Genomic DNA, 27370 nt, shown 5'->3' with positions numbered 1-27370 from the left:
TTTGACGGTCAAAAACCTTTTTCTAAAATTAGTCTCGGTAGTTGTACATGCATGACTTTTCTGTTGTTGTCGGGTTTTTTTTATTCAAATTTTAGCATTGTACATGAATTAACACTCCAAGGATAGCGTGAAATGCACTAAAATTAAACTACTGCTGAAATAAGTGTTCACAGTATCTCAAGGTTTGATATTACCAGTTTTTCCAATTAACATGTTTTTAAGTTTTGTTATTATACCAGTTATTTCTTGAATCATACATTTAAAATAGGAAGTGCATCTTCTTTTCCAATATATCAATTAAATGGGTTTTTTTTCTTTCAAAAAGTTGTGTCTCCATCATCAGAATATTTCTGAACTTTTATTGCAAATCAAAGTCTTCCTACATATTACAATATATAGATAAAACAAGTTGATTATGACATAAGAAACAAACTTTTGATGTTTCATGGAACTCAATGAACATTTACTGAAGTCATTCTGTTCACAAAGTTCAATAAAATATAATCACAAATAATAAGAACTCAGTTACTTAGTCAAAAAATTCCAGTCAAAAAATTCCATGCTAAAACTTGTTCACCTGCAAACAATTTTTTATCAAAATCCATGGATACGACATATATGTAAGTAAAATGTTGTGTTCACAAGGTCCAACAATTGCAAACTACATGAGTTGGTCAAATAATTCTGATTTTCAAAGTCATCTTTATTTTCAAAGTCATCAAAGATCTTGATGTCACATGGACCTGGCACAAAATTTTTAAATAACATTATGTATTGTTAACAAGAGGCCCAGAGGGCCTGTATTGCTTACCTGGTTTGTAATGCCAAGTAATGTTCTGGATAAAGGTTCATTTTTTCTGTTTTGAAGGAATTTGAATATTTACCTCCAATTCCCCTATTGGGCCCCGCCCCTCCTGCCCCCGGGGTTCAGAGCCAAAATTTATACAAGTTCTGTTCCCCTTCTCCCAAGGATGTTGTGGCCAAAGTTGGTCACAATCCATCAAGCCTCTAGGACAAGTAGCGATTTATAGGGTTTACCTCTATTTCCCCTATTGGGCCCCGCCCCTCCCTGCCCCCGGGGGCTCAGAGCCAAAATTTATTCAAGTTCTGTTTCCCTTCCCCCAAGGATTTTTGTGGCCAAATTTGGTTACAATCCATGCTGAACTCTAGGACAAATAGCGATTTATAGGATTTACCTCGATTTCCCTATTAAGCCCCCGGGGGCTCAGAGCCAAAATTTATACAAGTTCTGTTTCCCTTCCCCCAAGGATTTTTGTGGCCAAATTTGGTAACAATCCATGCTGAACTCTAGGACAAGTAGCGATTTATAGGATTTACCTCTATCTCCCCTATTTGGCCCCGCCCCTCCTGCCCCCTGGAGCTCAGAGCCAAAATTTATAAAAGTTCTGTTCCCCTTTTCCCATGGATGTTTGTGGCCAAATTTGGTTACAATCCATGCAGAACTCTAGGACAAGTAGCAATTTATAGGATTTACCTCGATTTCCCCTATTGGGCCCCGCCCCTCCTGCCCCGGGGGAGTGTCAGAGCCAAAATTTATACAAGTTCTCTTTCCCTTTGTTCCGACATTTTACTGATGTTAGGTAGCATAATTTCATTAATCTTAGTAAATATTTACTCAAATTATTGTGTTCACAAATTCATGTAATAGATATTTTGCAATATCACTAAGTTACCCTTCAATGATCCAGATTTTTTTTAACTTATTCAAATTTTATGTGGCATATAAATTTCATTATTATTGCAAAGGGCAATAACTCTGTAAGTAACTATCGACAAGTATGTCTGAGATTTTATTGATATTTAGCTTATACAAAGTTTCATTAAACTTTTGCAATAGGTATCCATCACCTATGTTCAGTTGACCAAAAATCTCTTTTTTTTGACTAAATATAAATTAAATCCTTACAATGTGAAGATTTCAATAGATCTTTAAGGTAGACTGTCCCTTCTGGTTTTCTGGTTTCCTCTGAAGAATTTTGTTTATTTTTTGATATTTTTGATTTTTGGTATACTCTGATCACAAAAAGCATATTATGTATTGTATTTTATCTTGTATGCACCTACAATAATAAAAAAAAACTTTACTAAAAGGGTACTGTATTTGTTTGAATATGATGTCAGAAGCAAGTTATAATAAGATGGGTACGGGAAAATAAAAAACATTTACCATGATCCGGCTAGCGACGTTATAACATGACATCACAGAAGGGACGGTCTATCTTAAAAGTTTCCTTATCTACTATCCATAATGAGGCAAAAATAACAACATTTAAATTAATGTATACATAAATTTTATTCAAGTTTTTACCTATCGAAATAGAACTGAAAAAGGTATATTTGCAGCTGACATCTGTACAAGTAGAAACTACAAGCTGTCATACACATCCATTCATGGAGATCTTCAATTTAATTTCCATCATCAAATCATTTCCTATTACCAGGTAAATTATTTATTGTCACTCTCTCCACATCATTCTCCCCAATCTTTTAGATTTTAGGAAATTTATGGACTAAATTTAAACTGTATTATCAAATTAATGGTATGAATCCATAAAGATAAGTTTCCACACTTGTAATCTCTTCATCATGAAAGTGGTCAGAACACTACTGTATAATATACCCCCGGTAGTTCAATGTTATCCAACTTATCATTTAAAAATAGCTTTTAATCAGGCTGTAACAACGAACAGTAGTTACATTCAATGATTTCTTTCAATTTGATAAAATCACGAATTTTCAGTTATTTTAGTATTTAGACATAATTTGTTATTAAAATGCTTTCCAAAGAGAAGGTATACAAGTTTGGCAGTTGACCATGGATCATAACAAGTCAAATCAATTATTAAAATAACCATTCACCATTCTCTAGATCAATTGAACAACTAACACTAAATACGAATTGTGTAGATAGTTTTGTTCTCATTGTGGTAGCTGTGTAACGGAGAATATAAAAACAACGATATTTGTTTTATTTAATAAAGTCAATGTTGCTCCATGATCTAGCCATGAATATTACTATCCAAACTCTAAACCACGAAAGAAAATACACTCACATATTTCATACAGTTTTTCAGTCTCTTATACAAAACTATCATACAGAGCATCTTGTGCCAATCAAGTCCAAATTACATCTGATATTGATTTGTCTAGTTCTATTTTTTTGTACACTGCGACCATATTACCCACCAATGGTATCAGGTGGAATAGGACCTCACCTACATTGAGGGTAGATCGTTACTCGACTCAGTACTTTTTTGATTGGCCAGCCCAACCAGACGATGGGGTTCGTCTCGGCTAACTGATCAGTTTACTGTCTGTGATCTATGCCAGCTGTAAAGCCAGAACAATCATCAGTATGAGGGAGTAGTAGCTCGACAACCAATAGCATGAGGCTTGATCGGTCTGTACTGATCACTCTTTAATCATCCTGCTAACAAGCATCAAAGTTAGTCATATTAAGACAAAAATATCCTGACTTTGTAAAGTTGGTATTAAACAAAATGTATTTGCACCATTTTACCGAGGATACTAGTCCAATTCTGACACATTATCTTTGATGAATATGTCTTCTTTTAAATAAGACCTGCAAAATGCATACCTCCAGCCTAAAGAGCTAATTATTTTTATTTTACAGTAATGTATTCCTGCAACTGTAATATGTCCATCATTGGTTGATATTGTCAGGCAATGTGAATTTACTCCTAGAGAAAATCCAGCAAACAGAATGTGCTAGCCATCCGTCTCCATATCATCTTCACCATTCTTAACAACTTCTTCACCAGCAGTTTCTTGTTCATCCAGATCGAACAGGTCTAAGTTATCCTAGAAATAGAATAAGACAGTGGGTCTCAACTTCTCCTACTGTGTTTGTGGTGAGATAATCAGCTTTGTTAGAAATAAATTCTTGTCATAGCACTAGAACCTCAAATCAATGTTTCTTTGAGCAGACATGAAGCAAATATTTTTTCAGGTTAAGATCTTCATCATTAAAATAAGATTGTAAACACGCTGTTTTGGACAGTTAATACACAGGAAACTCCAGCTCTGTCTATTAAGACAGTCCAAGTTACAAAGAAGAAATGGTCTTTATAGCCATATAGTCTGCACACTAGTGTCAAAATTTGCCAACAGGGACCCAAACAAATTTGTCCTCTTTGGTAGGTAGATATTATACAAAAGTGGTGTCAAAACTATGGCAGGTTTTAATACAACAAACAAATTTTCAGGTAGAAAAGATTCAATGGAAGATGAGCAGGGTTAGCATTTACATAGCTGTACCCCTATCCTTTTCAATCCATCATTGGATTCTATAGCTTTTCCTGATCCTAATTTCTGTCCAAGGTACGTGACTACAGTTTTGAATACTTACATCAGAATCAGATTGACTGTTCGCATCAAGCACCATCTCATCATCGTCTGAGGATTCTGAAACATGAAATTACTCTTAAAAACATGCATTTCAAGGTTCAAACATCAATATCAAAGTTTTGCTGACTTCTCAAAGTTGTTAGCTCAAACTAAATATCTATGTTATAACAATGTTGTGATATGGGTATACACACCAGTGTCAGTAAATCAAAATCATAATTTGTTCTATAAACTGAACTTGTACGAGTTTACCATGTATTACAACAAAACACATTTATAACAAACCTCTGGGGACAGACAGATTGCTTTGTTATCAGCATACTTATACACACATAACAGGGATCACCACAGGTGAAAATGTTTAGATGGAGGAAAGCATTGTAAAAAGTTTTTTTTTCGCTTTTCTATTTCATGCATGAGATTTTTTTCTTAAATTCATTTCATTAAATTATAAAAACTAAAATATGTCATATTACAGAACTGTTGTATGAACCTTGATGGGGAATGAAAATTACTATGTTATAACCATGAATTGATTGTGTGTTTTTATAGACATGTTTTACTGTATTCTTGTTTTAATATGTGCATAATATTACAATGATGATGTAGTACATCAGTGGTTATTACTTTTCAGTTAACATATGGAAATAACTAGTAACAAATTATTATGTAGCAACAATGTCTTATAATTGTGTTGTGATGAAATAAACAGGATTACGAAAGTTACTGTACGGTTGCTAATATTCGCGATGGTTTTGATTTCGCTAAATGCATCCATTTCACTGAATTCACAAAATTAATACTATAGAAGAAAAACAGTGCTATAAATAAAATTTTTGAAAGATAATCACAAATATGTTTTTTACTCATCAGATTTCAAACCTTACAAGTAACATAAACTTGACTGATATATATTACTATACATTCCATTAATAAAGAAGATCTTACCTTCCTGGTACATCAGCAGTGGAGTTTGACCTGTTAAAGTCTCTTCTTCATGTTGCTCTTGTGTCGTTATCTATCAAACAAAGTAAACTGAATCAGATGCTGAAAGTCAAACTCACCATACATTACGGTTATAGTACCTACTGTAGTCTAGTTGTGCTCATTTTAGAAGTTTTTGTGCCACACCTCTTTTCGTAAATATTCTTGTAAAAGGCATGTCACATATGTGAGCAGACTGGTTTATTTTGAATGGATATGGAGTTAAAAAGTCTTTAATATATCTTATGTTACCTATCTTCATACGGCATCTATTATCGATATAGAATCTAAAGCTTTGTAGACAATCCTCATGTTGTTTGCTAGTCTAACACTTGTACATTCTTTACTCATTTTGGGGAGTCTTCGTTGATTTGATTGCCAGATTTCACCAAAACGTTTAATAATGACCGGTTTTCACATCAATAGAAGTGATATCATTATGGTTGTGATTGGATTGCTATTTAATTGATTGGTGAGATAGTAACAAGCAAAACTAAAATTAATTTGATAAATTTTCATATCTGCAGTCAACCTATGACTTGGCTTGACATAATAAGGTCAGGTTTTGCCATAGAGATAATCAATTGCGTACCTGTGACAAAATAAGGTCAAGCTTGCCTTGAAGTTTGGACAGACGACTGAAGGCAGCTGTCCTTGCGTCCATCATCTGGTAAAGGGAACTGAAGATTTCCACCACCTCTGGAAACTATAACATATAAACATGATATTTTACACCAGAAACTACAACATAAACATGATATATTACACCATACACACCAGAAACTACAACATAAACATGATTTAGTACACCATACACACCAGACACTACAATATAAACATGATATATTACACCATACACACCAGAAACTACAACATAAACATGATATATTACACCATACACACCAGAAACTACAATAAAAACATGATATATTACACCATACACACCAGAAACTACAACATAAACATGATATATTACACCATACACACCAGAAACTACAATATAAACATGATATATTACACCAGAAACTACAACATAAACATGATATATTACACCAGAAACTACAACATAAACATGATATTTTACACCAGAAACTATAATAAACAATATTTACACCAGAAACTACAACATAAACATGATATATTACACCATACACACAAAATACAACATAAACATGATATTATATACAACACCAGAAACTACAACATAAACATGATATTATTACACCAGAAACTACAACATAAACATGATATATTACACCAGAAACTACAACATAAACATGATATTTTACACCATACACACCAGAAACTACAACATAAACATGATATATTACACCATACACACCAGAAACTACAACATAAACATGATTTAGTACACCATACACACCAGAAACTACAACATAAACATGATATATTACACCATACACACCAGAAACTACAACATAAACATGATATATTACACCATACACACCAGAAACTACAACATAAACATGATTTAGTACACCATACACACCAGAAACTACAACATAAACATGATTTAGTACACCATACACACCAGAAACTACAACATAAACATGATATATTACACCATACACACCAGAAACTACAACATAAACATGATATATTACACCATACACACCAGAAACTACAACATAAACATGATATATTACACCAGAAACTACAACATAAACATGAGAAAACTACAACATAAACATGATTTAGTACACCATACACACCAGAAACTACAACATAAACATGATTTAGTACACCATACACACCAGAAACTACAACATAAACATGATTTAGTACACCATACACACCAGAAACTACAACATAAACATGATTTAGTACCACCATACACACCAGAAACTACAACATAAACATGATTTAGTACACCATACACACCAGAAACTACAACATAAACATGATATAGTACACCATACACACCAGAAACTACAACATAAACATGATATATTACACCATACACACCAGAAACTACAACATAAACATGATATATTACACCATACACACCAGAAACTACAACATAAACATGATATAGTACACCATACACACCAGAAACTACAACATAAACATGATATATTACACCATACACACCAGAAACTACAACATAAACATGATATATTACACCATACACACCAGAAACTACAACATAAACATGATTTAGTACACCATACACACCAGAAACTACAACATAAACATGATATATTACACCATACACACCAGAAACTACAACATAAACATGATATATTACACCATACACACCAGAAACTACAACATAAACATGATATATTACACCATACACACCAGAAACTACAACATAAACATGATATATTACACCATACACACCAGAAACTACAACATAAACATGATATATTACACCATACACACCAGAAACTACAACATAAACATGATATATTACACCATACACACCAGAAACTACAACATAAACATGATATATTACACCATACACACCAGAAACTACAACATAAACATGATATATTACACCATACACACCAGAAAACTACAACATAAACATGATATATTACACCATAACACCAGAAATACAACATAAACATGATATATTACACCATACACACCAAAAACTACAACATAAACATGATATATTACACCATACACACCAGAACTACAACATAAACATGATATATTACACCATACACACCAGAAACTACAACATAAACATGATATATTACACCATACACACCAGAAACTACAACATAAACATGATTTATTACACCATACACACCAGAAACTACAACATAAACATGATATATTACACCATACACACCAGAAACTACAACATAAACATGATATATTACACCATACACACCAGAAACTACAACATAAACATGATATATTACACCATACACACCAGAAACTACAACATAAACATGATATATTACACCATACACACCAGAATACAACATAAACATGATATTTACACACCAGAAACTACAACATAAACATGATATATACACCATACACACCAGAAACTACAAATAAACATGATATATACACCATACACACCAGAAACTACAATATAAACATGATTTAGTACACCATACACACCAGAAACTACAATATAAACATGATTTAGTACACCATACACACCAGAAACTACAACATAAACATGATATTTTACACCAGAAACTACAACATAAACATGATATATTACACCATACACACCAGAAACTACAACATAAACATGATATATTACACCATACACACCAGAAACTACAACATAAACATGATTTATTAACACCATACACACCAGAAACTACAACATAAACATGATATATTACACCATACACACCAGAAACTACAACATAAACATGATTTATTACACCATACACACCAGAAACTACAACACAAACATGATATATTACACCATACACACCAGAAACTACAACATAAACATGATTTATACACCATACACACAGAAACTACAACATAAACATGATATTTACACCAGAAACTACAACATAAACATGATATATATTACACCATACACACCAGAAACTACAACATAAACATGATATATTACACCATACACACCAGAAACTACAACATAAACATGATATATTACACCATACACACCAGAAACTACAACATAAACATGATATATTACACCATACACACCAGAAACTACAACACAAACATGATATATTACACCATACACACCAGAAACTACAATATAAACATGATTTAGTACACCATACACACCAGAAACTACAACATAAACATGATTTAGTACACCATACACACCAGAAACTACAACATAAACATGATATATTACACCATACACACCAGAAACTACAACATAAACATGATTTAGTACACCATACACACCAGAAACTACAACATAAACATGATTTAGTACACCATACACACCAGAAACTACAACATAAACATGATTTAGTACACCATACACACCAGAAACTACAACATAAACATGATATATTACACCATACACACCAGAAACTACAACATAAACATGATATATTACACCATACACACCAGAAACTACAACATAAACATGATATATTACACCATACACACCAGAAACTACAACATAAACATGATTTAGTACACCATACACACCAGAAACTACAATATAAACATGATTTAGTACACCATACACACCAGAAACTACAACATAAACATGATTTAGTACACCATACACACCAGAAACTACAACATAAACATGATATATTACACCATACACACCAGAAACTACAACATAAACATGATATATTACACCATACACACCAGAAACTACAACATAAACATGATATATTACACCATACACACCACCTTTACAACATATTATTTAAGGAATAGATGTTTATTTTGTTTAGGTTATGAGGGTATAATGATAATGGAGCCCGTGTAAATTTAATGTAATCCGGCTTTGCATTACATTTACACGGGCTCCATTATCATTATACCCTCATAACCTAAACAAAATAAACATCTATTCCTTATATTTAGTTTTTCAAATAAATGAATATTATTTTTGCCCGCGGCAGTTGCATATTTTTTTATCAAAATATCCATATTTTTTTCTCTCTCCCGTCATCGTCAACGAATTCGATTGAATAGCTGATTGGAATCGAGTCATTTGTATGTTCCCGCCAAAAGTGGGGTCATGACCTCGCGTTGCTACGCCGTCGACGATTCACGTAACAATAGAATCGCAGCGCGTGTTGTGCTAACATTATACACTGATAATGATAATACTAGAAAGCATGGTTATTGAGTCCATGTCAGTGCAAACTGTAAATATAAACATGCATTTATAGCTTGGATTTAGTTTTCAGTTTTTACCACCAACATGTTATCATTTATTTTCTAGCATTAAAATTCTGCATCAAGCATCTACGCAATGAATTTCATTTTTACATGTTGCAGACAATACTGGGCAAAATTTAACAACAGAAGAAGCATGCCTTAAGAATATTCTACCAGGCCTATATATGGACCAAAACTCCTTATGTTGTAAAAAAGAGGAACTTACTGTCATCAAATAAGATGTATGCACAACCAGGATGTTCTTAATCCATTTTACCATTTTGTGAGACCTGTTCACAACAAAAACTGAATTATATACACAACATCCCAAGATTCTAGGAATTATTTTCTTTCATTTCATCAAATTCAGGTGAATCATTGAAAGACAAAATTTAATTATTTTATTTCATTTCATCAATTTCAGGTGAATAAATTGAATGACAAAACTTCCAAATATGTTAACTGTTAATCCACAATGACTTTACATGACTAGCTTCCAATTTACATAAAGGATAAGAGAAACAATCTGATTATAATATTTTATGTCTCAATTTCTTTCTAGATCAGAAGGTACCACTATCAGGATCACATTAAGATGACCTTCACATTGAGATGACCTTTACATTCATCAGCATCTTGAGTAAAATCACTACCTACCCCGCTGCTCTGCCCTGCATCTGTACAGTTAGGTGCTGTACTAGTGGTATGATGGACTGAACTGGTAATCTCCTGACAGTGTTCTCTATTATTGTGTCATTCTGATTTAGCACGCTCTGTGTGTGGAATAGAAACACCAAGCTTATTAATCAATGGCAAAATAAAATACCACACAGAAAAACATGTATACATACCATGACTTTCAAACCAACAATTTACTGTAAAGCTAGTTATTCCTAATGGTAAAACATTTTGTGATTTTTAGTCAGTTAAATTTTCTCAATTTTGGCTATGAAAGAATCGAAGATTTACCTATGATATTTGGTGTATCAAATTTTCATGGCCACATTAATGTCCAATGAAATCTGGAAAATAACTTCCTTATGAAAATAACATCTACCGGTGTGGTATTCAAACAGCTTAAAAGACAAACCTATACATCTATGAAACATCATTTAGTCAGAAAACACTATGGTTAAACTTACGCTAATGATCTTAGAATCCTTGCTCTGCAGTCCCTGGGTAAGAAGTCTGGCTAAGCCATCTGTTTTAGGCGGCGTGATTGCAGCCTTATCAGTCTTAGAGGCCCCCATACCAATAGCATTCAGTCGTGCTTCTATCGTCATCTGTAAACAAATACAGTAAAACAGTTAAACTTAGTAACCACCACCTGCTTAATACGGTAAGACTATTTTGGGGGTTCAACACAATTTGACCTGTGTGTTTAGACAATTAGCGATTATGGCAATGTTTCCTGTGCACCTTGTGTAGTAATTACAAGTAGGCTTGAATGAATAGTGAATCATAGGTATCAATAAATGTTCATTTCACAAAAAAACTTTTCTCAGGTCAAAGGTATTCTTAAAGGCCCACTACCTTTCCGAAACGGCTTTTAATTTTTAAAATGGGAATGTAAAACAAGATCGATAATTTTGTAGAATCCTAAAATTATTAACTTACCGTTAATACTACATTTATCATCACCTTCTGAACGATTTGATTAATATAAATAAAATGTTTATTTTCATAACGCGGGTTGTATTATGTTTCCCGCCGTCGTCCTAAATACCGCGCGGTAGTTGACTATTACTGCCCCAGACGGCAAAACAGTGAATTGACTCTCTACGGTTTTCATATATTACGCAGGCAATCTTGCATATGTTTGGTGTCGTAACCTTATTTTAGATCATCGGTATGCATTTTCTGGTGTTATTAATGTTTTTTAAGAAACCTTTATATTTTGCTCTGGAAAGGTAATAGGCCTTTAAAATAGCCTATTCAGGATTTATATTAAACATAAGATATTATTTTATCACATAATCCGACAAGATTCGTTTCATAAAATCGCATATGAAATGAGCACTCATGTAAGATCCTATTTATATTGGCTCATCACATATCTTTCTCAAATAAGGAAATATTCTCATTGTCTATTATAAATAAGATTCACATTCATGGGAAATTCAAAATTACAATATTTTAGCTTAAATTTCTCTTAACAACTATTTTGGTACACAATGTACTCTAATTTTGTTGGTATTCTGTAGGTGATTAATGATGGGCAATATATTATGAATGCACATTCTATATTTTACAAAAGCATTTTCATAATACAAGGTTCATACAGAAATCAAGATATGAAATTCAAGGCTTTTCAAGGCCTTTTCAAGGCTTTTGATGATAAAATTCAAGGCCCTTATAGCCATATTATAAGCATAAGAATTTCATATTGACAAGAAAATAAAAATGTTTCTTTCATTCTTCTCACATTAATCCTTTATATTGATGATATCTGACGAATTTGCAGACAGTTTAAAGTGAACAAATAATTTGAGAAATTTCAATCTAACCATCACATCATTGTCAAATAAAACTAGAAAGCCATGCTCTTAGTCTTCCGTTATAACTTCAATTTGCTTGAACAAGCTTGACATTACAGATGCTTCAATTCCTCTAACTTTCCCATACATTGCTAAATCTAACTCATAACCATCCCTCTCTTTTGGATATTGTACTGTCTCAAAATACCGATATTCAACTGTGATTTTACCATCTCAAATTGCCGATCTTTAACTATGAATTGCCTTGAACAATATCTAAAGAAAACCATTAAACTAATCCAATTCACTGTCAGAATTTAATATGATATCAAAATGCAGTCATCATTATTGTCCTCACCTTCTGACGATAGCCAGGCTCGCCGCCACGTTTTTGTAGCCGGCTAGTGATGCTGACTGATCCAGCTCAGTGATGTCTATATCTTATTATTACTTAACCCCTCATAAATAACAAACCCACAGAAGACCCTGATTCTTCTTTTATTAGATAGTGATAAAACCAGATGTGTTCCGAGTATCATATTACCGATAACAGGTGGTACATTCTAGAGACTCCACAAACGTCATTTTCATTTTGTTGTCAATATGACGTTATAAGCGCGGTAAGGGTTAAGAAAATTTTTAACAATTTTTCTGCAATTAACCACCAAAATTAGAAGATGTCTGTGATAGATTAAGTAAATTCAAGGCCTAAAATTATGTTTTCAAGGCTATACGACCATTTTTCAAGGCCTTTCAAGGCCATATATCAATTTCAAGGCCTTTCAAGGCAGACACTCAAAATTCAAGGCCTTTTCAAGCCTGTGCGAACCCTGTAATACAGGTTTAAGATAGAAATGTCTTTTCCATGACAGTCATAAGAATACACCAATGATGTATGGAGAATATCATTGTTAAATTATTGATGACATGTCATTACACACTAATATACCTGGACAATGAAGTAAACCCACCTCTGATGTAGATGTTTTCCTCTTTTGTCTTCTCCCCGGTGTGGCTGATGGGACACTTGGTGCCATAAGCTCAGGTACCAGAACCGTCATATCTTTAGACACATCTGGTGTCTTAATCTGTTCAAAAATAGAAAATAGAGCTACAAGTGTATCACAATGATATGTTTGTAGATAAATGACCTAAAATTTATCACTGAATTTGACAATACAATGGTCAGGAATCTTCAGTACAAATTTTAAAAGTAATTAGAAGTTTTTAGAAACAGATTCAGATTTAACAACAGTGGACCTTTCCACCTTCAGCAATACCTGACTCCTCATAAGCAACAGTGAACTTTTACACTTACTCTGACTTACCTTAGAAACAGTGGACTCTTCCACTTTAAGTGAAACCCTTGACTTATCCTGTCGTATCAAGCATATGTCAGATTCTGTGTTCTTGTAAGGCTGCAAATATCATAACACAAAACTTCCAGTCATCTTGACCTTTAACGATATTAATGTTTATGAAACTCTTTTCATCGATATCTTTAATAGTTTGCTTAACACTGAAGCAAGCTCAATTTCCGGGTAACTTAACTTTGTGTTTTCATGCCTAACAACTCTTTCACAGAGATTAAATTTCATGATTTAGACTCCCACATTTTACTGTACCTTTCCTGTAAAATTGTCTTTTAGACACATGCAAAAATAAGTTTGTTTGGAGCATCATAAACATCTGATCAAATCTTGTTATAAACTGGGTGTCATCATCAATGAACATACATACATGGGACACTTCGACTTATGTTCCACAAAAGAATAAACTCAATCAGTTAAATAACCAAGCAATAAAATACAGGAACATTTCTACTCAGTTCCATGGTCTATAACGACCAATCAAAATTGCTTCAGCTATAAAATAACAAAACAAATCTACTTACCAATTTCTCAAACGTTGGTTTTAAAAAGTTTCCATGCACCAATAAGATATTACTGCTTTTGTCATCACAGATATGTGCAGCGAGAATGGGAATGGGCCGTGGAATCTCCTCCTTACCCCCAGGTGTAGCCACCTGTATGGTCACCTTCGGTTTTACAGGCTGCTTTAACTTCCTACAGAGAGATTATTTTTTAAACTTGTTATCTCAATGTAATTTGTTGCTATAGCAGTTGGTTTGTTGGATTTATCAGGTTAGTGGTTTAAAGCAATATCCCTCGTCTAAGATGTAACTTCTTAAAGGAACAGCAAATGGAATGTCAATCACATAAAATGATATCCACATTATACAATATATTACCACTAAAAGATTTAATATCAATGCCACAATATCTGGAACCATTGACAGGATCTGGTGAAAGCCCTTAACAGACTGATGATAGAGAATGCTATCAAACTATAGCTGCAATAAATCCTGCACTACTTTGTTTCTTAAAATCAATATGTCATTGAATGTTTGCAAAGTTACAGTTTGTATTATGTCACATACTTTTTGAGCAAACCTCACCATACCCACATGAGGCTTGTTTCAGTAGCATGTCATTTATATTCCTGAATGTTTTGAAACTGAAGACACACAAAAAATCAACAGCCAGTCAAATATTCAGGAGACCTAGTAAGGACATGTTCGAGTTGATAAAACTGACAAGTCTAGAAAAATGTACTATTTGCAAATTAAGTCAATCAAATCAAGTCAATAACTGCAATTGACAATTTTCCAAATAAACAAGTTTTACTAAATACTGATGGTTTATGATCCCTGCAGTACTCACCCATTCAATGTGTGTTCAAACACCAGGATCTGTCCTGCTTTTGTTACAACTGTCAGTAGCAGGCTCTGTGAAGATAAACATATGATGATTTAATATGATCATAATAAACATTTCAATAGCATTTAATACACAAAGCAAAAGAGAAATAAACAATACTTCATTAAAGTGTAAAAAACAGCATAGAAATGATAGGATAAAAAGCAGTTCTGAGATGAAGTAATATTTTCATGAAACATCCCTGAGCTGAAGCACATGATAAAACATACATTTGAAACTAGAGAAACATGATAGTACGAGTCTGAATTTCCTGTAATATGTGGGACCAATAATCCATGTATCACTCACCTGATCCGGGTGTGGTTCCCTGGAGATATCAAACATCACAGGTTCATCAGGCAGCGAGAACGACGCTACAGCAGTCTTGTCAGAAGACTTTGTGTGCCTGAAAGTGATAGATAGACTCAAAATCACAACAATTTATATGTACATTGTTTTAGTCACCTGAGACTAATCTCTACTTCTCTCCTATTTCCCGTAATTGTCTGTATAAAACACTGTATGAACTAAAATAATAAGAAAAGCTTTCTGATGCCAAAGCCCAAGCTGATCCTGTCAGACATTTTCTTAACCAGGCCAGATATGAATACTGGTAGGCTCCAATCAATACAAGGAGGAACCTTTATATGAAATTTAATTCTAAATCTAAACTTTGATATAAGGTAAAACTAAATATTTCATATTCCACTGTTTATATACTTTGATTTTCATCTGTAGATGTTAAACAATAATTTTAACAAAATTAGGCACTAAAGTTAAACATATCCAGGTACAATTCGACACTATCCATTATTATACAATGCACTAGAATTGCCAAAATTCAAAATGATATTTATTTTGTTACTGCTATTTTCTTTTATGTTCTTCCATGGATTTCAACTTTGTTGCAAAATATAAGGTCATTTAAACAACTTACCAAGCATTTAAAATTCTGTCATTTACAGCAGCCGAAAGAAAATATAAACTATCAACAGAATCTCCATTAAAATTCATGGTAAACGGTACAGGTAACAATCTGAATACTTCTGTAGAATGGCCGGTGAATCTCTGTAAATGTGAAAAAGAAACTTTGAAGACAAATTTGTTACATAAATTATATTAAAACATCATATATTGTACATGGATTTGTTCGGAGCTGAATTTATAGATTTAAAATGATATGCATGTATTTGCTGATAAAGTTATTGAAATTCTCAAAATGAGTATAGTATTAACTCTATCCTTTTCTTTTCATCTTTAATAATATTACCAGAATTAGTGACAAATCTATATAAATAGTATAGTTTCAAATTATTAAATATAAGGAGACAACGAAAGTAATTAAACTTTTTTTGTACTTTTTTTTTTTTTTTAATCTTGTATAGACTATTACACATTGATCTGATAAAGAAGTTTAAATCTCCATGATTTCATTCCATTCTAAAATCACAAACAGTTGTTGTTATGCCATAACATCTTGCTTACTTTTAACATTTCGTGTGTTTGTGTATTCCATAACTTTATGGTTCTCCCCGCAGATAAAAGGTGATGAGTCGAACAAACACACACAGAATGGATACTGCCTTTGTCAGCCTTCCATTTACTATAAACAGAAATCACATCTATTAAAATATCTCTTTTATATTTCAATTATTAATCTGTTAAGCATGTATTATTATTAGTCAATTGTGGCCAAATATTCCAGAAACTACATTCTAATATACAGTATAACAAATCTCTGGGGGTCACAAAATTCACTTTGTTATAAGCAAATTATGCATAATTCTTTATACAAAATGAATATTGCAGACATGTAATAGGAATATTAGCATGTAATGAAAAATACATATTGTAAGCATGTTCGCTATAAACATGTTTTACTGTAAATTGAAAAATATATATTGTAAGCAGGTTCGCTATCAACATGTTTTACTGTAGATTGATAAAGAGTTTGTGTAATATCAGCTAAACCCTGCCACATACGGTATTTGAAACATACGCTGTAATGTTCTTAGAATGTTTTACAGTCCAACTTACTGTTTGATAGAGTTGTTTGAAACATCCCAGTGGACAATATACTGGTCACTAGAACAACTGTACAAACTACCGTCATCATTCTGCCAACTCAGCCCATTAACACGGTCATTATGGCCACCATCCTGCCAACAGATTGTGTACATAAATTATGATGAAAGAAATTTATGGTAATTTAGTTATTATTTTTATAATTGAAAATAAAGAATTAACCCATAAAGCAATATTTCATCAAAATTGGTTCATTTTTGTCTCAAAAGAATCATGTAGCCTGGATATTTTTTACCTGTACATACATATTTACATATACGTTTACCCGGTATATATTTTTTTAATCAAATCATCCCAAGGAAGATATTGGTTTCTTTGATGACAATTCTTGTTATTCTTTGAAATTTGGATAGGGAACTGGGGATCAGATTACAGCTTCGATATTATTTCTTCACTTCTGGTAGAGAAATAATGCTAATTAATCTAGCTCCTTTCTCAAATCTACTTGGAAAATTTTGGCAAGTAACCTAGTTTCTAAATGTATGATTCATTGTCCTAAACTTTCAAATGACCAATTGTCTGCTTAAGTACTGTGTTGTCTGTAGTGTTTGAAGTTGCCCATCAACTATGTGATTGTGGAGACTCCTCTCCATTTTATACGGCTATTTTACTTTCAAAACACACATTACACCCTAACTGGTCACTGAACATACTCCTGAACAAGTCATCTCACTCGTTTCACTTTGGACGTTCAGTAGAAGCAAACAGTATGACTTTAAAAGATTATGGTATTCTTGTACTGTAGTTAAGGAGACTTTGTGAAGTCCTTGGGGAAATTGCTCATGATTAGCCATCAGAATAGGTGAAAGTAGGACTGTAGCAATATGTTACACTATGACTATTCATGATTCCATAGATATTTTAGTAACAAGCAGTTATACATGTAATGTATGTAAACCATTATTTTTTTATCTAAAAAGCTAGACCACCTAAAAGACAAGTTGTCCCTGTAGGCAAGTGGTCTTTATATAGTATATACTAAAGTCAAATTGTACCCGTTAAAATGACTATTTGGGACGAAAGTGGTCTTGACAAGCAGGTGGATGGTCTTTATACAAAGATGGTGTCTTGTTACAAGTTTGTGTCTTATTATTACCCCACTGTCCACCTAATCATGTGGTGTTCTTTAATGCTTCTGCATTCAGTATAATACATATTAAATGGACAAGCCATCCTGTACCAATTGTGTCTGTATGTCCCCAAGTCTTGTGTTATATAATAATATATTCCCAGCGGTGGTTCCGATAGCCACTGTGTCTTCAGATTGTTCCTCTGAGGTATCCACCACCTCTCCTTTAGACTTCCGCTTTTTCTTTTTCCTTGGCTTTTCCTGATAATTAGAAAATGATTAATTCAATATATACATGTACATTTATCATTAACTAAAGTCTGTCTAAGTAAATATCTCATGGAATTTTGATTCCCAAAGAATGCTATGTAGTAGGATAATATCTTGTAGTCACTAAACACAAAAATCAATCTTTAAACGATATATAAGTTTCATGGAATATGGGAAAACTGAAAATCTCTTGATGAACTTTTGTAAAAACTAATGTAGCGGGATTGGACTAGGTCGATGATCTGTGACCAGTCGGTAGAGCACTAGTGTTCGGAGGGTCCCGGGTTCGAATCCCGGTCTGGCCGCTACATTTTCTCCTCTCCCAGGTTGGGCACAACCCTGCATATGGGTAGCAGTTACCCATTTGAGTAACAGTTACCTGCTTGAGTAATCAATAAGTTACCCAAATGAGGAATTATATGAGAGAAAAATGTGTGAAGCTGTTTTAAACTTAATGGGACAAACTTCATTCAAAGTTCATACAGATTTAAGCTTGCCCATGCAAAATTCAAGGCATTTTCCAGGAGTTTTTAAGGATATTTTCCATTTTTTCCAGGACTAATTTTATAGCTGTCTAAGTAAAATGATAAGATTCGATGCTGTATATTTATGTTTACTTTTCACATTTTAAATTGACTGTTTATTGTTTGAGACCATTAGCAACTGTGTTGGTGGGACGGTAATGTCAGTAGGCTTATGTTACGTTTAGAAAATACAAACAATTGTGGTATTTTTGACAATTCATTCTCAGAAGATTTGTCTGGGCCTTCACCACATCTAGTTTATAATGCCTTCACATCTATCCTGTTACATATGATGTCACATTAATTTTCTTTAATTATGTTTTGACCCTTGTCCGGGTATCTAAAAGCAGATTTATCCATGTTCCACCCAATTTAGAAAGGTCCTTAAATGTATCATATATAAATATCTTCCATCTCATTTCCTCCCCTGAGAGTTTATCCCACATAAAAATTGTATACATATAAGACACAAGCATTACAGGACCCTAACGGTACTGTACACATGCAGGACTTTTCGAGGACATTATTTGATTTTGCTGATTTTCAAGGAGTTTCAAGGAATCATAGCAAATTCCATGAGTTTTCCAGGACCTGTGCGAACCTTGTTCATTGTCTTAATTTTGGTTAAAGTCACAAACTAAATCACCTCCATTGCTTACTATGGTGCTAAAAATAGAACTCATAACATTGAACCATGACATTTGCACTGAATTTCACTGATGGCTATACACTGAACTCAATGGAGAACACCTAAGTTGTCATCTTACAACAAAGTGAGACAACAGAATTTGATATTTCATGAAGAAATGAACAGAAACAAAGTGTCTTAGATCAGTTGTAAGGCATTCTAAAAATTATGATGCCCTTTTTTGATAATAATTTTTAAAGGGACATGAACCTAAATAAACCATGTGAATTAAGTAAAATACATATTCAAGACGTGTCAGATAACTTACTAAGTAAAATATTTCAGTTATTGTGCAAATGTGTCAAATAAAATAGTTATAATGGAAATTCCATCTTTCTTTATTTTGAACCAGCCCCGTCGAATTTTGCAGAATGCATAATAGCGTTTAACTTTAGTGACCTCCCACAATGCACTGCACAAATTAAATAAACTTAAACAAAATGGTGCGTCGAAAACGAGGGTGAAGGGAACCCAAACAAAACTCCGATAGAAAATGGATTACGACAAGAGTCAGTAATGTGTGCGATCGGGAAAGTAGGAAAATATAAATGGATTGCTGCAATGCAAGAGGCGGGAGCAACTTCCTACTTCATACTTGCGTGATGTACATGTGTGCAATAAGTCAGGAACATCCCTTTGCGGTGCCCCGTCGGATGAAAAGTTTGACTTTTGACTTAACATTCAAGTACGCTAAATACAAATTGTTTTATTACGAATATTAACAAATAAGGCTTCTACTTCATATATCAACGATCGTAAATTAGAAAATCATCTTAATATGTGGAAAACTTATATTCCTTGTCATGTCAGCAAGTTTGTTGTTCATTATAACCATGTTTTAGACCAGCTTTCGTTTTGTGTTCCAAAAATAGAATATGACGGTCTATTTTTATCATTTTTTGGGGTAGGTATTCCCAACGTTTTACTATCGTTATAGATAACCAATCATTGTAATAAAATATTCAACATACAGAATAACTTATTTTAGGTTCATGTCCCTTTAAAACAACATTATGTGTTTTCTTTTCACAGAATTCTTCATTTGGGTAACTTATTGATTACTACAAACAGGTACCGGTAACTGTTACTCAAATGGGTAACTGTTACCAAGGATTTACAAGTGAGAAGGATTCGTGTCTGTCTCTTTACATTACTAAACACCACCCGAGACGCCTATGAACCGGGAATAAAAACCGTTTTTCTCAACAAATACTTGTCTTATCGAGTCAAACGAAACACCATTGTAAATTTTATTAAATTTCACGACGTTTATAACTTGCTTTAAAGACGGAATGTTTAGGGAATATGTCTTAAATTTTTGTTAAAAAAAATCGACAGCTCATGAAATGACAGCACCGCTTCAGAAAGTAAGACGGTGACCCTCGCACCCGCAAGCTACATCAAAGGCTGCGCCGGCGGATATCAAAGGAAAATCAGTCGTCGCCCAACGTCACGGTCAGTGCACAAACACAAAGGCGCCTGCCTTGGACTTCCCCAAAACCCAGTGTGACTTATCCTTCTCATATACGTCCTTGCTGTTACCCATATGCAGGGTTGTATCCAATCTGTCTTCTGTTGCAGAATTGGTGTCCAACTAAATAGTAAATAACCCACGGTGGTGGTGTTTAGAAGGGTCTCGTATGTCTTCGAGGGCGCTCGTATGTCTTCGAGGGCGAAGACTTCGAGAAAGGAGGGAGGAGTGTAGCGGGATTGGACTTGGTCGATCATCGGTGACCAGGTACTGTACCAGTTAGCTCAGTCGGTAACGTTACAGCACTCTCTCCTGTTACACTTACTTATTACCGATGCCAAAAAATGTTTGCTGAAATGCAAAGCGCAAATCGAAACACGTCCACAAATGGCACAAATCAATGTATACAGATAACAGATTAGATCGATGACCGCGGTTGTCACCAATCCTGGCTAAAGACTTCATTTTTAAATAACTTTGAAGTTGACTACTTACCGACCTACACCCAGTTGGACACCATGCTAGGCAGGTACACGTGGCTGACAGGTGTGCGCTTGGTGTATATTCCTGTCTAAGGTTACCGGTAGCAGTGTCCCATAATTTTAAAACACCATCTGGACTTGAATATAATGCATATTCGCCGTTTCGTGTCACCGAAAATGGCACTAGTGCCTCCATGTTTTCACACGTGGTGTGAATTGCGCATGTCTCCACGAGTATTTCCGGCTCCGCTTAAACGGTGTAAAAATTGTACTCAAGTCTAAAGTCGTTCCGGATCCTTTACAGTACAAGCACAAATTTTGATGGGAAAATCGAAATTGCTCAATTCTATACAGTGTATAAATATTTTAATAAATGTCGATGGAAATTAACAAACAAAAATACATACATCATAATACAAATTTCAAATACATTAGGGAAAAGATACTGTATACTACCTAATACCAGAGATTTAGATAGTATGAAATTATGTATGTCTCTGATAGATTATCTAATACCTTGTCCTTGTAATGCTGAAGTACGTGAATTAAAGTCAGGAACGAAAGTGTGTGTTTGTTGTTTTTTTAATTATGGTTTTTAAACAAGTTGCGGTGACACATACAGTCTGTTCCCATTTTCAACTGCTTGAATTTGGATTGATTTGGATCCCAGCAGGTGAATATTCAATAGATCTAGATGGTCTAACTAATATGGTGTAACTTCCCTGCTACACGGACATTTAGTGTGCATAAGATTTTTTTAGGATAAAAATAATTAGATTTATTTGCCTTATTGGTTATAAATTGAATATTGTTCCTGCCGAGATTGAAGGTACACTGTACTTATTACCATTTAAATCATACTAACGGTGAAACACCTACATATTTTGTAAATTATATTTTTTCTAAAATTTTGATATGCAGCATGTACAAAGGCGTTTCTTCCTAGAAATATTATGACAGCATTGAACTCTTTGCATTAAATTTCATTTTGCCATTTATGGTTTATAACAGTTTCTGACAGTCTTACAGATAAGATATTTCAGTATAAATAAGATAATTTCAAGTATAAATCCTTACGGAACTGTAGTTTAAGATACAGGCCTGTGAGGTTTATAACAGTTTCTGAGTCTTACAGATAAGATATTTCAGTATAAATGAGATATTTTCAAGTATAAATCCTTACGGACCTGTAGTTTATGATACAGGCCTGTGCGGACTTTGTCAAGGCTCGTCTAAAAACAATATAAAATCATCAGGTCCGTCTTTATTTCATAAACGAACAACTAGGTTCAACCAGTCAAACCGCATAATCGAAAATGACCTTATCATGAACGACGAATCACCGAAACGGACCGAAACGGAATAGTTTTTTTTAATCTTTTAATTATAAAAAATGCAGTTTCTTTGCATAAATAGCGTAATATAATGTGTTTTCATATATTCTGACCAATAATCTGACATGTATATATAATAGTTATCGTATTTCTATGATAACAGTATTTACAAATTTAATTGTCAAGACATCAAGGACGTGTATGTTATTAAAGCCATCTTTAATGTATCCTATCATTTCTTGACTCAGCGAATGGATACAAAATGAAATTGATTCCTATTTGGATAAATGGTGTTTATATCACGATTCCTTGATTTCAATTATTTTAATGGTGAAATCGGCAGTGTACCGGTTGTTTTGTTATCTGGTATATTCACAGAAATTTTAAACTCATTCATTTATTTTAGTTTATATTTGTTTAGTATTTATAACATGTGAATTCTAAATCTATGATATCTACAAGTCTGTTTGTAATTTTACATAAACGGGAAATGAATACATTTTATGTAGTTGGCGAAATTAAAAAAAAAATCAAGTGTGAACAATTTTGTTTGGTGTACATATTACTGTAATCTATTTGTTTCGAATACTAAAAAGAATAAAATGTATATAATAAAGATATCGTTAGCATGTACAAATATAGTATTGATTATTATTCTACGTTTTTGGGTGGTATTTTTTAAAGTCTAGAGGACGCAAGTAAAATGATTTGGTATTTAATATCATAATATTAATTTTATTCCATTTTTACTTTTATCATGGGTTACGGGCTCTCATCAAGTAGATATAAAATAATTATTTTGGATGTGTCAGAATTAACATGACACACACCTTCCGTTATAAATATGTTCATATGAATAATTGCGTATTTTCGAGTTTTTGGACTTTTTGTGAAAAGTGGGTGGCCCTTAAAAGGGCCTTTTGGATGTATCTTGGTACTTCAGCGGCAGCTCATGAGACATCTTCGTATTCTTGAGACGTACTTCTTCATGCCGGTGTTCCTTGTAGTAATCTCGGTTGTTTCCAGGTGTACCAAGTCTGGCTTAAAATCTGCCGGAAAGTGGATATCGCGAAACCGCACGAAGGCTCGGCCAAACTTCTTTGAGAGGAGGGCGTTGATTTTATTTCGTTGACGATCGAACGAAGTCTTGGTCAGCCCTGGTGCCGTGAAAGTACCCCTTGGTAGTACCTCTCCAATCCATGGTCTGGTGATTCCGGAACTGCGAAGGATATCGACAAATTCAACGATTCTGTTGAACACATCTCTCGGTCTGGAATAGGCGGTAATGTCGTTGCCTCCGATGTGGATAAAGGCTTGGTCGGATGCTCTTAGAGCCTTGCCCAGCGTCAGAAGATCCATCTTGTCCGCTCTCAACTCTTCAAGACTGCAAAATATGGTCGTGAAAGGCAATCCCAGGTCTTCGTCACAGAATCTTCTCAACTGCTCGATGTAACTGCTTCCAAATAATATCGCCTTGGTCATGATGTCTTCTATCTTCAACTACTGAATGTCCTGCAAACCGCAAAACACCAACTTTTATTACCCCCCCCCCCTCATGAATACGATTGTCACGCCCACTCAGCTGATTCGTTAAGACAAACACGTGATCTCCGTTTCGATGACGCCCTTCCGATTTGATTCGCTAGGAGCCTTTGGCCCTTAGTTCTCATGGTTCTTGAAACACTTAGTCGTACATTTTTGTGTGTCTTGGTTAAAAAATCATACGTTTATTCTAGATTTTACAGGCAATTTATCTAGAATATATACAATTAAATATAAATTCATAATATATAGTGTCTTATATAGCTCACACACAATCGAAAAGTAATAATACTATATTTCTTATTGAAGTTATTGGGTAGCAAATTTAAATGCACCTCATTCTATATTATTATGTTCGGTTAAAAGAATAATAACTGGTCTCCTTTAACGTAAGTTATGCATATAATGAAAGAAGTGCTATATTGAAATCTAAGAATTCTGTATGAATATTGTCAATATGTTTTCTCTGTATCTTACTACAAAAAGAGAACATGTACAGACCGTGTACATATATGTAAATACATTTAAATACACGTGTACTAAACATTTGAATACACGTGTACTAAATCAAACAGGTACACAATTACCTATAGCTTCGATTTTTATACAAAACGTTGAAGTCATTGTATAATTTTACGAAAATACATTTAAATACTTATAAATCCTTGATTTGTACAAAAGATAACTGTAATCAATGATCATTCAAGCTATATTTACTGTTTCTCACTTATGTTGTACACACTTACAATCCTGCATAGCACGTTCCCATATTCTGGATTTGTATGATGAATTAATTCGTCCTACACGTACATTCAAACACTCTCTAACTTGTGTTTTTCCCGGCAGTACACTTACATTCTTTCTTACTTCTTAAGCATGATATTTTATCTATCCATACATAATGGTGTAGATATTTTAATTAATTGAAGATATTATTTTTAGTTCTTTTATTTAATTGCTCACACACACGTTCATTCATTCTCCTTTCAATCCAGTAGGCTAGTGACTAAGACAGAAGCATTAGATCATAATTATATTTGTGATGGAGACTTTATTTTTATATGTATATTGATAATATGCATATTATAGTCATCTATATATCATTTTTTGTAGATAATACTAGATAACAAAAAGGATTAAAATGTACAAGTATTTTGATAAATTGACTAAAATGGAATTTATGACGATATCATCAAAAACGTTTCCGAAATATATTGAGTGAAAGAGAGAAATTATGATAGATACAAAGAAGAAAAAAAAAGGTAAAGAAAAAAGGAAAACAATTTCAGAACATACAGAACGGCAGAATATTGTTAAAATAAATGTACGCATGTATATGCTAAACGTTCTTTTGAATACGTGAAGAAATTAGCTAAGTCATGCCTTCTCTTAGCAGGGACGCTAATCTTATTGTTTTTGATACTGTTCTGACAACTACGTGTGTAAATAATCAAGATAAACTATTTTTTTTAATGAATGAATGCAATCTTCAAAATATTTTAGCAAGCACAATTTTCAAAATGTATAGTAAAAGAATGAATTTTTAAGTACAAACTTCAGATATTGATCAGTGTCTCGTAAGCCTTTATGTTATAGGCTGGGTGTCGTACAGTTATTTCGTTGTTTTATGTAAATTGACATGTGACACTTTAATTGTATTGTATTGTGTACGTAATACTCGAGTGCAATCAGGTATATCGTTAAACAATCACCAGGTGTGAAATTGGGGTACACACGCCAATCCATCTGTCACCGCATCAGGGGGGTTTGTGATTTCGGGCACCTTAATTGGCACACGCGGCCAGTTGCTGGTCATTAACGCAGGTAGGGTTTCCCGAAACATCAAAAATGTGATACCGACGTGCTTTTATAGTTGAGCAGAAATTAGCTTGGGTATCTGTATAACGTTTTTATAGCATTAAACGAACTAATTTCTTGTTTTTAAATGAAAAGAACTTTGTTTGGTTTTTTTATAATGAGGTATAAATTTAATATAATACAAATCCGAAATAAAACGCCAAAATAAATTCAAAGTAAAATCAAAATCATTTCTATGGAATATATATTCAGCCACTATACGTCCTTCTTCAGTCCGAAATAACACTAACACAACGTGTTCGTCTACATGTTAGTTTACATCTATTGTTAGCAGGTTTTTTTATTTCCACGTATTGTTCTTTCTTCATATTCAATCATAACTCGCGTGAAAATAAAGTTTCTCTGTGAGATCAAGGATTTATAAGTTTATAACTCATATACGTCCTTGGTGAGATGATTTACTTATGCCAATTCTGTCATACCACATTTTTCTATGGTACGTAAAAAGTTAATAAAAGCATATAACTACAAACATCCAAGTGTATATAAATTAATTTTGTTATTATCATCTAAAAATTTAAAGAGCTTAAATTTGCCGGCGAAATATTTGATCCAGGCAATAGAAAAAGGAAAATTTTCATCAATCTGCAT

At 33.4% G+C, this 27370-nt stretch overlaps 1 protein-coding gene across 1 annotated transcript; it reads right to left on the bottom strand.

The window, feature by feature from the left end:
• Positions 1-2295: 2295 nt before the first annotated feature.
• LOC138318577 (WD repeat-containing protein 43-like) lies at positions 2296-22244 on the bottom strand. Its single transcript, XM_069261074.1, has 17 exons — positions 22039-22244; positions 18702-18851; positions 17474-17595; positions 16922-17039; positions 16374-16504; positions 15746-15842; positions 15401-15465; positions 14572-14743; positions 14006-14095; positions 13649-13765; positions 11343-11483; positions 10858-10973; positions 10427-10490; positions 5966-6079; positions 5338-5407; positions 4391-4446; positions 2296-3843 (listed from the first exon to the last, which is right to left on the bottom strand). The coding sequence occupies exons 1-17, from the start codon at positions 22219-22221 to the stop codon at positions 3751-3753; spliced, it is 1899 nt and encodes a 632-aa protein (XP_069117175.1). The 5' UTR covers positions 22222-22244; the 3' UTR covers positions 2296-3750.
• Positions 22245-27370: the final 5126 nt, after the last annotated feature.

This window comes from Argopecten irradians, chromosome 3 (assembly GCF_041381155.1).
Source record: "Argopecten irradians isolate NY chromosome 3, Ai_NY, whole genome shotgun sequence".
NCBI lineage: Eukaryota > Metazoa > Mollusca > Bivalvia > Pectinida > Pectinidae > Argopecten > Argopecten irradians.
Note: the sequence above shows the minus strand (reverse complement) of the source record. Positions and strands in the feature narration are given on the sequence as shown.